Consider the following 14,999-nt stretch of genomic DNA (forward strand, 5'->3'; position numbering starts at 1 on the left):
ACATACCATGACATACTTCCAGTGGTCTTAACTCTCCCTCCAAGCGTCCATGTCTCCTAAAAGCATTCCCTAATGGGAAACGCACCCGAGCGGCCCACAACAATTAGGAGGCCTCCCCTCCTAATTGCAACAGGGTGCCCCCCCGCCGCCCCACAGCGCGGTACCATGTTGGTCAGGGGAGCTGCCCACCACGCTCAGCAGGCGTTCGCAACGCGCAGGYGGGAGACGGGATATGGCACTGCTGCCGCATCCACACGGAGAGAGGCATTTCCACGCGCCGCCGCGAGCCGCGGGGCTCGCGGAGCTGTTCGCTAGTCAGCGCTCGCCCTCCCGGCCTGGGCCTCAGCCCACCGCCGGCACTGCCGGACCGCAGGGCGGCTACTTCTGGAACAGATCCCTTTATTTGAAAAGCAAAAGCGCGCGGTTTTTCGCGGTCTGACGCATGCTGGGGTGCTCCCGACGCCGCGAACGCCAAAACCGCGGAGCCGAGCGGMGCGGTGCGCGCACACGCGCKCAWGCCCGCGCCGGCTGCGAGGCCGCGCCCGGCTCCACACACGCCCACCGCGCCGCGCCCCGCTACCGCGCATGCGCGCATCTCCCGCGGCCGCGCCGCCGACGGACCCGGAAGTGACCTCATGGCACAGCTCCGTTGCCGCTTCCCGCTCGCTCTCCGCGCGCTGCCTCGGCGAGGCGGGTGACGTTGCTGGGGCCGCTCCCCCATCGGCGGCCCGGCCCGGCCCGGCCCCGCCCCTCCCGCGGCGCGCGGAGCTCGCTGGGGAGCAGCGGGAGGATGTCGGTGCCGCTGCGGCGGCTGCGCCAGGCGCCGCGGCACCTGCTGGTGTGCGAGAAGAGCCACGCGCGGCACGCGCGCTCGCGCCACGCGGCGCACGTGCGGGACCACGCCTACAACTGCCGCGTGAGTGCGCTCGCCCGCCGGACGGGCGGTGAGGGGCCTCCCCGCCCTCCGCCTACSCCGCTGTCGCCTCCGAGCTGGCGCGGCGCGGGGGGGGCGGCGGTTAACGGACGCTGCGCGCGTTGACTGTCGCGCGAGCGTCGGCGTTGGTGGCTCTGGGGCGCGAGGAGAGAGGGCTCCTCAGGCAGGGTGGCCGCGCTGGCAGCCCCCTTTTACAGTGGGCCTCGAGCGGAGCGCGGCCAGCCTACGCGGGGCTGCTTGTCGGCGTGATTCTCCCGTGGTAAAAAGGCTGAGTTGCTGGAAATCCCTCCTCGAAACAGGCCCACACATCCCCGCCTGCCCCGAGGAAAACCAGAACAGGCCTCAATCCGAGCAAAGTGCTCGTGTTTGGAGTTGGTTCTGTGGCTCAATTGGTTCTGTGGCTGTTTTGCCAGGCTGGTTTGTGTCRTTGTGGACTGGTCCAAGAGCCATTGCTCACATAACAGTTTCCCATCCTTGTCAGAGGTAACCTGCACACATCTTTGGGGGAGGGGAGACAGAAAGAGAAGAAAAGTACTTTTTGGCCACGTTAACTTGGCGGTCTGGCACAGCATGCAGTGCCTCACAGAGCAGAACCAACACAACCAGAATATATGAAGGGTGAACTGGTGGAAGAGGTGACCACGTTCAGTTGTGCTAGTGCCTGGAGAGAGTAATGTGGGGTGACTGTATCCGCAAAAGTCAAAGCAGTGAGGGCTATCGTGTTTCAACTGAAGCCTGGCCTCAGGTATGCCCTGAAAGGCCTTTCTCATGTGATCTCCACTTCTCCCAAAGTATTATGTATTACTGTTATTAACAACTACTTCCTTATTTTAGACAACTTAATGCTGCTGTGTTCAGTGTTTGTCTGCTTACTGCCGTCTTAGACTCTTGCAGGTTTTGGTCAGATCCTGTCTATGTCCTTGCCTAAGGAATTTTTCTAGTAGGTAACTGGTTTTTWCTGTGCGGTAAGCAGTTACTTCTCTTGTGTGTGTTGTGTGCCAAAGGAGTTGTGTACCTATCCTCTGAGAGCTATTTTGCTCTGCAAAACCTTTTTTCTTGGTGTGTGATGTGGGGGGCAGGGAGGACCTTTCCTCTGCTAGCACACAGTTATTGGGAAGCTTGGTGCCTATCCTGGTGATAAACTTGTTTGCTCTGGAATCCTGGACTTACAAATTCTCTTGATCAGTGAAACACTTAGAGCAAAGGCTTTAAACAGAGTAAATAGATATTAATGGTAAGCAATTGGACTGAAAGACTGAGTGCTGAATTTGGTAAGAACAGCTAGGTGCTCAGCCCTTTTGAGAATTAGTTTCCTAATTAGATTAGCAACCTGTTACTGAAATCTTAGCTGTAATGTGTCTTTTAAAAAGGAAAAAGACTTTACAATTTTTTGTGATTATTTTGTCACTAATAAGACCATCTTCAGGTTTTTGTCTGGTGGTGTCTTCACCCTGCTAATCCTCAGAATATTTCAGTAATATGTATTTGTTCAAAAAGAGATTTAAATTCTACTTCGATTTTCATTTTTAATGGTGGTTATGTAAGTGACTAGCATACATTCTTAGTTATAACTGCATCTTGCAAAAAGGGCCGTAGGAAATTGTCTAAGCTAACTTTATCATGACTTGAAACAAGATCTTTAGTCAGGTCATGCTGTGTAGAATTGTCTTGTTACATAACATCTCCAGTGCTATTGTATAGCATATAAAATGCAAAAAACTATTTATTGCTGTACGTGGAGACTTTGTGAAAATTGTTAAATTTTGAAGGTACTAACATTTTTTATTTATGTCATTTTGATGTAACATAATGATCTCCTCAAAAATAAATTTCTTTTAATATATATTTCTCCATTTTTCCCCAGAATAATTTCTGGACATGATTAAAGTTACAAATATGTTCCTAATAGGTGTCTTTTTTGATCCCTGAATGTGGCATACTACCTGAAGTGCTGAAAAGTACGATTGCAGATGTTGGAGAGTACTATCTGATGAGGAATTTATCACTTCATCAATTGGTCACTCATGAATTCATTGATACTTTTGTGAAGAAAGGTAAGGAGGTAATCAGAATGTGATAAATACAGTAATATTATATGTTCTTCACGACACAATAAATTTCAGTAATTATATGCTTTAAAAAGTATTTTAAAGGAAGGGAGGAAGTACTAACAAAATTCCTCATGCATTTCTTGGTCTGTTTTTTTCTGCTTTGTGGTGTGTCAGCATATRTTTACACCTGACAGATCCTTCTGTGGTTGTTCTGCCCATTCTTCCCCCCCTTTTCTGCAGTTTCCATATGATGCATATTTTCTGTTCCCTAAAAATCAACTTTCAGACCCATGATTCTCTCTCTAATTAATATTATAATTTATTGTGCTCCTAATGAAAAAATTGCATCTCTAGTTCGCATAAAGTCAGCCTTGTGTAGCCTAATGTCTTCGTTTCTTCCTATCACGTCTTAATTCTACAAACCAGCTGTCAAAAGTGTTTCCATATATCCTCTCAATTATTTATCTTCTACCTCTCATCTTTATTTAGATTCCTGCAGAAATAGCTCCTTCTCCACTTCTGATTCCTCATAATTCAGCTCAGAACTGTGTTCCACACCTGGCAAAGCCTAGGCTTCCCTTGCAAGAGAAAAAATAGCCTTTTGTTGCTAGTAGAGTTGTAGTGGGTCATCCCTGAACAGTAAGAGCAAAGTGGATGTGAGGAAAGATGCAGCCTTTGCCCAGCAAACTTGCTTTTATTGCATATTCACAGCATTTTGGTTTCGTCTACTAGAGCACATGTTGAGCTCAAGATAAATGCTGTTCCCTTCAGATGACTTGACAGAGAAAAAAAAAGCTTTAAAGGACATAAGAGAACATATAAGAGAAATGGGAGAACAAGAGATACATTACTTGCTTAGTGGAGGACTATGTTTCCTGTTTTCTTTAGTCTCATTAATAGGTTTTATGCTAGTAGTTTTATGGAAGCGGTATGTTATATGCCAAGTTTACAGGATCTGACTCTTGATTTCTAGAAAAGGAAATAGATTGTGGCAAAAACTACTACAAAATATATTGAGTAGTACAAGTATCTTCCATCTTATTTTTAGGTGAACTGATAGCTGAAAAGTGTATGGAAAAAACTTTTTTTCCATTTACAGAGTAGGAGAGGTCATAAGTGGAAATAGTGTTTTTTGTATGGGCATTATTGCTTGTTATTTGTGTTACAGATCCTTTAAAATAGTGCTAATATAAGGTTTATAAGGATAATAACAAAATGCCTTTTTGAGAAGGTGGAAGAAAGTTAGTTGATTAAAACACAAATCAAGAATGATTCAAACAGTATTTGGCAGGYTCTGTTATCTTGAGATGAGTCTCATGTTGTCATATCTTTCTAATGTGTAATCTCACGGTTTTCTGTTTCACTGTTAAAGGTTCATGCTACGCACTTACCTATAACACAAAAATTGATCAAGATAATACTGCAGCTCTGCTACCAACTGGTATGATTTTTTTTTAATAACACATAATGATTATAGTCTCTTTTTCATTTGGAATGATGTAAACTGGAAAGTATAGTATCTTCTATAGTTGCTACTTTATTAAAAATATGCTTGTATTATTAAAATATTTCATTTTAAGTTATTGCTTGATTCATGCTGTTAAATTACTTTATTTCTTAGAAAAGTAAGTAAAAATTAGTTTCACTTACAGAGTCAGATTGTCAGTGCTTCAGCTGTCATTGCAAATGCTAMCAAGGAATATTTTTGTTCCATCTCTGTTCCAACTACCTATTTCCTACTGATCTTAAAAAGAGAATTTGTATCAAAAAAGCACATCTTTTAATAAAATAAGCACTGTTTAGGAAATCTTATTAACTACTCAGTGCTCATTATTTGAGAAATGTGTAACATATTAAAATACTCTATTGTATTTCCATCAGAGTTTTATAACAAAACATTCTGTGATTTTCTGATTACTTTTCAGGTGAGATTTTTCATGCAAAGCAAACAATGGAGCAATATTTTGGGGGTTATATTGTATCTTSTTTATCAAATATAATAGACATAAAAATTAGTTCATCAACCCTCTAGCCTAAAATCTTTAAAAGTAACAGGTGCTAATCAGGGCATCAGTAAATTCAGATTCTTCAGAGCAGGAAGTCCTTTGTGTGCTGTATTTGCATAGACCTAGCAGAATGGAAACTTAATAGTGATTAAGTTTGTATGATTTAATTGTTACAAGATATACACACTTAGTGTGAACCAATGTTAGAATTCCTGGTGATGCCACCTTCCCAAATTTGTAGCAACAGCCTTATTTGTTTATATTATGTATTATGCCATTGCTTGTATTCAAAAGACTGTGGTTAAGAGCTTTGTGGAAGTTCTGTACAGAGCGGCAGATCCAGGTTCATGAACCTGGAAGTGGGATTAGTGATAAGCAGATATGCTCTAGAACAATAAATTCTTATCTTCACTTATGTGAGCAGTCCCATTGGGGTTGGTAGAACTACTCTTTTATATTTGGTTGTGTGGTGTATGTATGAATATTTGCAAAATCAGGCCCAGTGTTCAACAAATGATACAGCAAATGCTAGGGGACAAGTATAGGAAGGGTTGGGGTAATATAAATAAGGTAGAACAGATAAGAATGGTAGCTGTGTGTATTTAAGGAATAATATTACACTTATTCTGGTTCATGAGACATATTTGGTAACAAAGAGTAGTTGAGTTTTGGCTTTTTTTTAAGGATTAATCAGGTAATCCATTTAACTGGCACTAAAGGACTCTGGATTACATTGGTAATATCCAAGGGATCCAGCGCTATCATTGCATAAAGGTTCTCAGAAGACTTGAAAGGGAGCTGTTTTGAAGATTATTTGTATTAAGGCTTGTTTTGTTTATAGGAAAACTAATTTTATCAGTGGATAAGGATACTTATGAAGAACTTGGACTGCAAGGTCGCCCTTCTCGGTATTCTGGCAAAAAAGTAATGAGATATAGTAAGTACTGTTTATGTTAACAGCACTTATTTCAGATCTGTCTGTGAAGCACCTTATGTAAAACTAGCCGTACTTAACTTCTTAAAATTGATTAGTGTCTCGGTGGTATTTTTCCAGATGTACATACGAGGTTTTCGTGATGAGAAACATTAATTTTTGAAAAAAAGCAGTTGTAAGGAAACACATGTATGATCTTATGGGTAATGCTATAAAACTTTTAATTCTCACATTTTTCTAGAAGTATTGTTTATACTGGAGTGATGCAGGAGTCAGAAATTTTTATATACTGGGTACAGTATATATGCTTTCTGATTTTACTCAGAAAATACTCACCTAATTAAGGCAAAGTTTATAATTTGCACGCTCCAAAAATTCAGCAAAGAACGTCATCCAAGATTCCGTTTTTGAGAGGGAGAATTCTATTACACTTGTCATTTAAAATAATAGCATATATCTACTAGGTACTGAAAAAAAAATAATATTTTTGAACGGATACAGAGAATGTTGTACATTTTGTTTGTTATGTACAAAAATATTTTTGGCATAACAGGATATCGTTTTACCATTCAATTTGTCAAATAAAATGTATGTTGCAGTTTCCATCTTAAAAATAAATGCAACTTTTAGCCTGGGACTAACTTATATGGAGAAACTGTTAAAAWTGTGTTGTAGCCATACACATGGCTTTTAGTGTTAGAAGATTTAGCTTGTTTAGTGCTAATTACTAGTTACTAAGATGTTTTTAAATCCACTCTTCTGTGACTTCTGTTACTGGTTTTACAAAAGGAGTCTATCCCTCCTGTCCCTAGAAGGCAGTTTACAAAATGTATTAAAATAAGGGTGGCAGAAGAATGTTCATTGGCAAAATGGGGAATAGCATTTGCTTAATTAAATACTTCATAAAAATTCTGTACCTGTCAAAAGGATGTTTATTTTTTTCTGGTTTCTTTAATTTGTTTAATTCTTGTAACATTTAATATTAAAATTGAGTTCCATTGAGTAAAACTTGCTATTGTTTATTTTTGCAGTTATAACTATTGACTTGACAGATTCCAGCTTTCATCCTGACAGTAAGAAACATAAGAGGGTGCTTTGGGCCTTGAAAGAAAAGAAACCTTTAGAATTTGACTTTCTGCTAGCTTGGTATAATACAGGTAATAAGAACAAAACAGAAATCTAAAATGTAACTGACACTGGAATCTTAAATATTCCTAGTTAACTGTTCTTTTCTAATGATTGTCAAACCATGTTTTTAGTGGAGGGAAAAAATTGATTTAAGTTTGCTTGGGTGAGCTGTTGGCTTGTTTGTTTGTTTGTTTTGTTGTATATACGTGTGTGTATGTAACTTCCTATACACCAATTTCAGTTCAGGAAGGCAGTAGTGATTCATGGGAGTTAGTTGTTTCCTTTCCCTGTCTTTCCTGTAGGATAAGCTTGCTGGCCTAATTTTACCTCTTTGATAGCACTGCCTCTTCTTTATAAATCTGTGGCATCTGTAATTGTTATTAATGCACAATTTTTAAAAATTTATTAATGTGTATGTGGTACAGATTTGGTGTTGTGTTGTCAAAGTACTTGAGATGGAGAAGTTTATGCTTCAACAGTAGCTATAGAGCATGTATGGAGTCTCTGGTTTTGTCAGGTGCTGTATATACTGATGCAGACAATATCCCATGTTTCTTCATTTTATTCTCAAGCACTTGGTTGAGGTTGGAGCAGAGTGAGTTTCTTGTTATTAGAAATTGTGTCATCTCGAATCATCTTCTAGTGTTTGTAAATGTACTGTTTTCTGATGACATTGATTTTTTTTTCTGTATTTACTTATTGCTTTTCTTCTGAAGGTCATTTTCCAAAGTTCTCAGTTGCTTGTATTACCTCAGAGCAGACTGTATTGAGGACTATAAAGCATTTGCATGGCATTGACAGAAACTGCAGGAGTCTSTGCTACAGAAAAAAAAATGTGTATTTGTTCATCAGAGCTGTGATGTTTCGCTAAGAAACTCTACTGCAGTGCARAGGTGTTTGAGAGGTCCTCAAGTATGCTTTCACTTCTGTTCTTTATATTCTGACTGGTTTTTGACTCTTCAAGACCAAGTCTGAGAAAGAGTTACTGACTTGAGAAATTAAAAATCCTTACAGCACCCTTTAGTACTGTCCTATGTTTCATTTGAGTCCTTCATGTTCCTTCAACCCCTTTTCTTTTTAAGTACTAATTATTTGACAAGGATTCTTCTCTGCGGGTGATACAGCAGAATTTTAGAGGCTTACATCCCCACTTTGTCTTCCTCTTCAGGAAAGGATAAAAGAATAAAGACTCTTGCTACCATAAATGGTGACATAAATTCAACTAAGGTAGCAGAGATCCAAAGACTCAGCTTGCTTGGATTTATTGACCCTGGGCAGAGAGCAAAATGCTTCTAGGGCTGGTATGCTTCTTATGTTTGCTGCTGCCAGTGTAGCAGTATTCAGGAAGAATAGCATTCCTTTTCTTGTTTTTTACTCTCCAAAAACTATAGTTCAGTCATCTTTTGAATATGGAGTTAAAATTGAGTGCTTTTTGTGCAGGAATCTAGTGCTTATAACATACGAAAGACTGTTAGTTCTACTGCTGAAAATAAAATCTTTATAGATTTTATTAATAGATATGAAGCATCCTGTAGATTTTTCTGGAAGGGGAAGGAAGGACTGTATTTCCTCCTGAAGTTCCTCATCCTTCATGAATGTTCTACTTACAGTCTTAGTGCTGATACCTGGTGTTTTTTGCTATGGCCAGCTCTGCTGCAAATCTATAAACAAGACTTTTTATTTTCCACAAGCAAGGTTTTCTGTTTTCGTACCTTTTTTTTTTTTGTGTGTGTGTGTGTGTGGTTCTGGCACTGAGAGAAACAGAAAAGGGGAACGTGAAATGTCTCATGTCTCTAATGACAGATTGAAAACAATCTTTTTCTTTTCTCTTCTTTTTGCTGTAATTTCTGTGACAATTTTAAATGTTTCTTAACTGAAAGTCATTGGCCTCCAAAAGAACTTTGACAATGTGCCTGGTTGTTGTTGACAGGAGAAGCTATGCCGTAGCTAGAAGAATTGTTGTGTTGAAGTCTTGGCTGTAGCCTTTGGAATTTCCTGAAGCTATGACTATAGCTGAGGCTCCCATTTGGAATGGACATTTGTAGTTTRTGTATAAGTTTTTACATTTGACTAAGAATTCAGGGGAAATATTATACATCCTATATACATCCTGTTAGTATAATGAAGGCCTATAGGAAGCACAATCTGAAGAAGGATCACCTGTTCTAGCATTTTTCAGACTTCAAAACAAAAAACAAATTAGCAAGAGTTGAATAGCTGCCTCTCCTTGTCCCTGCACCCTTTTGCACTTCAACAGCCTTTTCTGAAGGACTGTTAAAAGGGATCAGCTTAGCCCTTTTCTGTTCCCCTAAAAGATTGTCCATTGGAAGATAGGTATGGCTGATGGAATTTAGGCAGTTCATAACTTTTTGGTAATGGGCCTTGGATATTGGATCCCCAGTTATTCTATCCTATTCTTGAGTTTCATTTGTTCATACTTGCCTTTACAAGGGTAATTTGAATGCTTTTCTAAACTTCTGGCTTCTCATGAGTAACAAACTACATTTTTACATTTTCTTAAAGTAATAACTACCAAGAAATAATGCTTTATCTAGAGTATCAAATGCAGGAGAATCGATTTTGCATCAGTTACCTTATTGCTTCAAAAAGGCATTTKGTTAATATCCCTTTATTTGTGAGGTGTTTGTCTCCAAGTGTAGATTAGGTTTTTATAGTTTTAGCRTTATACAGGCAAGTGGATCAGATTTCTTCTGACAATATGTGTAGCTAGGYTGTTGCACTGCATCCTTGATCTGATTTTTGTCTACCGTTTTGGATTACTTACTAGATGTAGAAGATACTTGACCTTTCCCACAGATCGGCCATAGTGCATCTAGCTACTMTATCTGTACCATATTTGAGATTGTCTCACTTTCTTCTGTCCTCTGAACTGAAGTAATGGATTTCTCTCCTGCCCCTTCTTCTTTCTCCCTTTGAAGTCCTGCTCCCTCCATGAACCCTTGAATTCATCTTCATGTCATTGGTGAATCTGTTCTTCAGCTTGTAATCACCTGTTTACTTTCCCACTATTCAGGAAAAGCTGGGTTCTAGGATGGCAGACGCCACAGGTTTAGCTCAGCTGGTTAGAGCGTGGTGCTGCTAATGCCAAGGCCGTGGGTTCAGTCCCCGTATGGGCCATGCTCAGGGTTGGACTAGATGATCTCCAGAGGTCCCTTCCAACTTTATCATTCTATGATTCATTCTATGATTCACAGTGAGGTGGGTAGGAGAGCTTCTAGTCTTGATGACTACTTTGGATTTTTTTCTGAGATGATACTACCTTGCAAATACACCTTATCTGAAGGTGATTTCAGGATTTCATATAAATCTCAAATTTTTCCAGTATTCCTTCCTAAATTGAACTTTCCTGTCACACCTGGAATATCAAGTGTGCACTCTTTAGGTGATGGGATAATACATCTTAGAATGGTTCTTATATGTTCCTGTCTTCAGATGAGAGACTAAAAGAACCACTAATTTGACCTGCTAGACAGCAGACTTTGAGTGTCTTCTAGGACAAAGAAAAGGGAAATATCCTGTGGTTGTCAAGGCATGTTGCAGGAGAAATGCACACTAATAATTTTTTGCAAGGTATTCCTGAGATCTGCTGGGCTGCCACCAGTGATTCTGTCAGACTTGCTCATGCTTCTAGATGTCACRTGTCTCTAGAAGACTGTTCTTGTTGAGCTAGTGATCTTGAGGTTCTCCAGGTATTCAACGCTTTTGGAGGGAGAATATGACTTGAGTTCATTTGAATTTACTTCCCTCTACCTGGTTCTGGATGCGTTATCTCCATATATGTCTTCGATACATATTCCTATCCCTCTTGCTGAAATACTGAATTACTTTTCCAGTTAAAATGCTTGAATTTTCTGTTGGCAAATCTCTTTCTTTATATACCAGTTAAATAGGACTTTTACTGAGCTGTACGAAATTGCTAGATCTTGAACTAATTCTTACTTCCAAGAGAATAATGAAAATGACAATTCTATGGCTTTTGCAAAAGATAGATAATAGCCTATAAGGTTTTATTTGCAGTTTAACCTTGCATTCTATTTGCCTAACAGTGCATGTATGAAGATTTCATGTATTCAGTGCTCCCTTTGTTCTGTAGTTTTATAACAGCTCTTTGTGGTGTTGTGTTGTTAAGGTACAGAGGGATCAACACTGATGTCATACTTTCCCAAAACCCAAATACAGGCTCTGAAGCCAAAAATAACATTCAGCACATTAAGAGATTTGCAGTGTCCAGTGTTACAAAGCAATGAACTACAAGGAAAGCCAGAAGAGTCRTGCAGCACAGAGGAACTGTTTGAATGGTTAGGGGCTGTCTTGAATCAAGTTAGTTTGTAAGTATCTGAACTTGTTTGATTTTAAATATATTTTTAAGTAAGGAAAGCCACAATATTTTAAGTAAGAAAAGGCATATTTCTGTAAGTGGAATGCCTGCGAAGTATTTACGTGCTTGTTTAACAGTCTTGAATAACTTATTTGCATTTTTGGTGATGCGCATGACATCTGAACTGTTTGAGTATAATTTAGATGATATACACAAATATTATTTGCTTGGTAGTAGATAGCATTAGGAAGACTTACGGTAGAAGACCTAAAATATGTTTATTTCAGCTATGCTTTTTGTTTTTTTTCCAGAGACAACAAATCTTTTAGTTTTTTATCAACCTACTGCTGTCCTCAGCCCAACACAGTAGTGGAACAAGCTTTCTTGTGCACAATCACAGGGTTCATAATTCCTGAGACGATAATTCAGTTATTGGAAAAGCTGTGGTAAGGGTTGACAGGGGTACATGATTAAAACATYTATACTCTACATGAAGTTTTTACTTCTCAGAATCGCTTTTAAATACTTACTTTCACTAGTGCTGTTGGAGGTAAGTAACAAAAACAGTACACAAAATGAAGATACTTTTTAATTAGGAAACTAGCAAGAAGCTTAGCAATGGTATAAAAAARCAATAAATAATTTTGGGTACTTCAAATTTGAGAATGCCTGCCCTATATTCTAATACTGACTTTGCTTTTTATCTTAATTTCTAAAATCAATGGCTCCACTGAGCTCACACATCTTTCAAATTTCCATTTTCTATGATAGTCTGGCACTCTGAAACACACTTGATTTGCACTTTTAACTGTTGATGTACAGTCTGATTGGAATCCTTTGCGATACCAAAAAAGTATTTCACATTGTTATTGTGGTGTTGCGACAAGTTAACTTATAATAGTTTTTTTTGTGTGTGTGTCAAGTGGTATAACGTGGCATTGCATAGTGATGAGCAGGGTATCTGTAATTTTAATTGAATATCAAGCTACATGGTACTGGTGTATTGTAGATTGTCGCAATATCTAAGCATGTTGTACACTAGTGCTGCTGCTACTGATAGCAAATTCTGGAAGCTCCTGGCTCTGTGTAAGAAAACCTGTGGAGTGGCTGGTGACTAATRGTTGCAGCATGACAAGTGACAATATTGCTGTTGCTTTGTCTGGAGTATTGTTGTTGCTTCTCTGAGCAATTTTCAAATCTCATGCTGAAAGCTTGTAGACTAGGGTTAGAACACAGATACACTTGGCTTTTAGTCTTTGCTTAAGACCAGTGGATAATGTCTGGTTTTGATCGTTTGTTAATCCGTTTCCTTTCTGGTGGTAAAAGTGTTAGTGTCAACCATAGTCTGACTGTGCGTCTCTTGCTCTGATAGTGACTGCTCTTAGTAAATGTTCTTGAAAGGTGAAAGAATGTCTTAGGARATTCAGAATAGCTAGTTTACACTTTATAACTATTTTTAAGTTATAACTTGCAGTTTTACCTGTCAAATAATGTAGTGGGAATACTAAAGAGTCAATCACATTTCATTTCCTAATATCTTCTAGAAGATATATATCTTTATTTATTATGTACTAAAGCATTTTAAAATTCTTTAAAATAGATGCTCCAATTTGCGCTTTAACTTTACACTTCCATCTTACTCTGTATTAATCCTGGAGCATCAGTTGAAAAACAATGCCCCTTTGGACTTTCCAGTTGTATCTTTTAAAAATAATGCAATTTGAAGTTATAGATTCTTTACTGGATAAAAGGAAAAAGTATGTAATGGTTTTAGTAGGCATCTTCCACAGCTTAAATGATTTTTTAATTCTTTTAAATAAAAATGTTTATTATGGCATTATGCCATATGCCTGTGTCTTTGATTTTATACTTTGTTGTACACTTGAACATACTCTTTATTCTGTTACAGTTATTAACTTRTTTTCTATCTTGCAGCTGCTATTTTGATGAACCAAAACTGGCACATTGGTTGACCTTAACTGTGCATGGCTTTGCAGACAGCCCTGTTTCCTGGAGAGAAAGCGAACATGGTTTTCACAAGGGAGGAGAAAACTTGTACAATTTTGTTGTTTTTAGAAACCTGGACTATTGGCTTCAGATGGCTGTAGGAACGAATGATGATTGTCCTCCATGAAATTCTGTCTATGGAAAAAGCATTCTAATAATTTCATGTTATTGTACAGAAACCTAATAAGATACTTTTTATAAAAAATAATTGGATAATAAGTTAAGTACTAAGAGGATGTTGTGTTTTTTTTCCATTATTTATATCTCCTTAAAGGTGACTCGCAATGAAATAAATGGATTTTTGTTTCTTGATGGTCATACAATGTCTTCTGAAAGACCACAGTTTTAGCTTTAAGAAGATTTTTTAGTTCTCAGGAATTGACTATAGGTGGTGTTTCTTTTTACCCAGGTGTTACCCAGAATTTGAAAGTTTGTTTCCAGATTGTTAGCTAAAATACTTGGGAGGAAAGTTCATTTTGCAGCTTAATGTCTTCATGCTTTAAAGATCCAGAAAAACTTCAAAGTCATGTTTTTCCAGCCTATATACTGGTTTAAAGGAAAAAAGTGAGATGTTTGGGAGGGGAAAGGAAAAGAATGGAGGTGAGGAGGAGCTATGTAAGAGTGGGTGGAGCACCTCTCAAATGTGGAAAAAGCAAAGGTAGCAGACCTGCTTTGTTTTTGTAGATCACTATTACCATAAAGAAGAAATTCATTTTTAGCAGTGATACAAATGGATCTTCCTCACTTTCTTTATCTACACTTTTCCCATACAGACACATACACCCCAAATCTCTACTTTTAAAAGCAGCTTGTGATTCCTACTTGCAGGGCAACTTACAGAGCTAAGACTTCATCAGTTACTGGAGACATGCTCACATTTGGGAAGAACATGATGGACCTACCCTCAAACAGTGCAGTTGAAGTGAAACAGCTTTCTTTAAAGATAAACAGTCATCCTAAGGGCATAGGCAGTTCTAAAGAAATCAGTTTAACTTCTCTTGAGATTCTTGGAACTATTTTTGTTGAGAGGGTACGTATCATTAAAGTACCAATGCAGTGCTACAGTAGAAGCTGTTCGCTTGGTAGATGGAGAGGTTGGTAGCAGAAGTTGGGGCATAGCTGTAGAGGAAACATTAAGATCTCCCATCAGAATCAGCAGCACAGAAAAGGAGAGAGCCCAATAGAAGTTATTGATCGATTGATTCTATTGAATGAATCATCATCATTGATTTATTGCATGGTATTTTTTGTTTGTCATGCACCTTCAGTAAACAGCATCGCTTTTGCTCAATTCTGTTACATCTTTCACAAATGCACAACTCTGACAAGCCAGCAATTTTCTGCAGCAGTCAAACCTGCAGAAAAGTAGTAATACAAAGTTAAAAGTCTAAATCTTCACGCAAAGTTGGACAATGGAAAGTGTTGTTGCTACTCCAGTGAATGTTGTCATCTTTCTGGCATATTCTAATAAACTGATTCTAAAAAAACTTTCTTCCCTTCAGCAAAAAGGAGAATGTTCCCTTGTTTTAGAAAACTGATACTTAACCTGCTTTACCACCATGCTGTGTATAGCCATACTGAAAAGTGTAATGCACATTCT

General features: G+C 38.8%; 1 protein-coding gene across 3 annotated transcripts; it reads left to right on the forward strand.

The window, feature by feature from the left end:
• Positions 1-693: 693 nt before the first annotated feature.
• Positions 694-13,626, forward strand: RPP40 (ribonuclease P/MRP subunit p40). 3 transcript variants are annotated; one of them, XM_085321626.1, is made up of 8 exons: positions 694-916; positions 2,844-2,988; positions 4,358-4,426; positions 5,833-5,928; positions 6,957-7,082; positions 11,204-11,402; positions 11,704-11,838; positions 13,328-13,626. In XM_085321626.1, exons 1-8 carry the CDS (start codon positions 791-793, stop codon positions 13,524-13,526), a joined length of 1,095 nt encoding a protein of 364 aa, XP_085177752.1. In that variant the 5' UTR covers positions 694-790; the 3' UTR covers positions 13,527-13,626. The 3 variants fall into 3 exon arrangements, with proteins under 3 accessions (XP_085177752.1, XP_085177753.1, XP_085177754.1); XM_085321628.1 differs by having other exon boundaries at positions 880-944; XM_085321627.1 differs by lacking the exon at positions 11,704-11,838.
• The last annotated feature ends 1,373 nt before the right edge of the window (positions 13,627-14,999 follow it).

Source organism: Rhea americana, unplaced genomic scaffold (genome assembly GCF_003343005.1).
Source record: "Rhea americana isolate MKP2758 unplaced genomic scaffold, rheAme1 scaffold_70, whole genome shotgun sequence".
Classification (NCBI taxonomy): Eukaryota; Metazoa; Chordata; class Aves; order Rheiformes; family Rheidae; genus Rhea; species Rhea americana.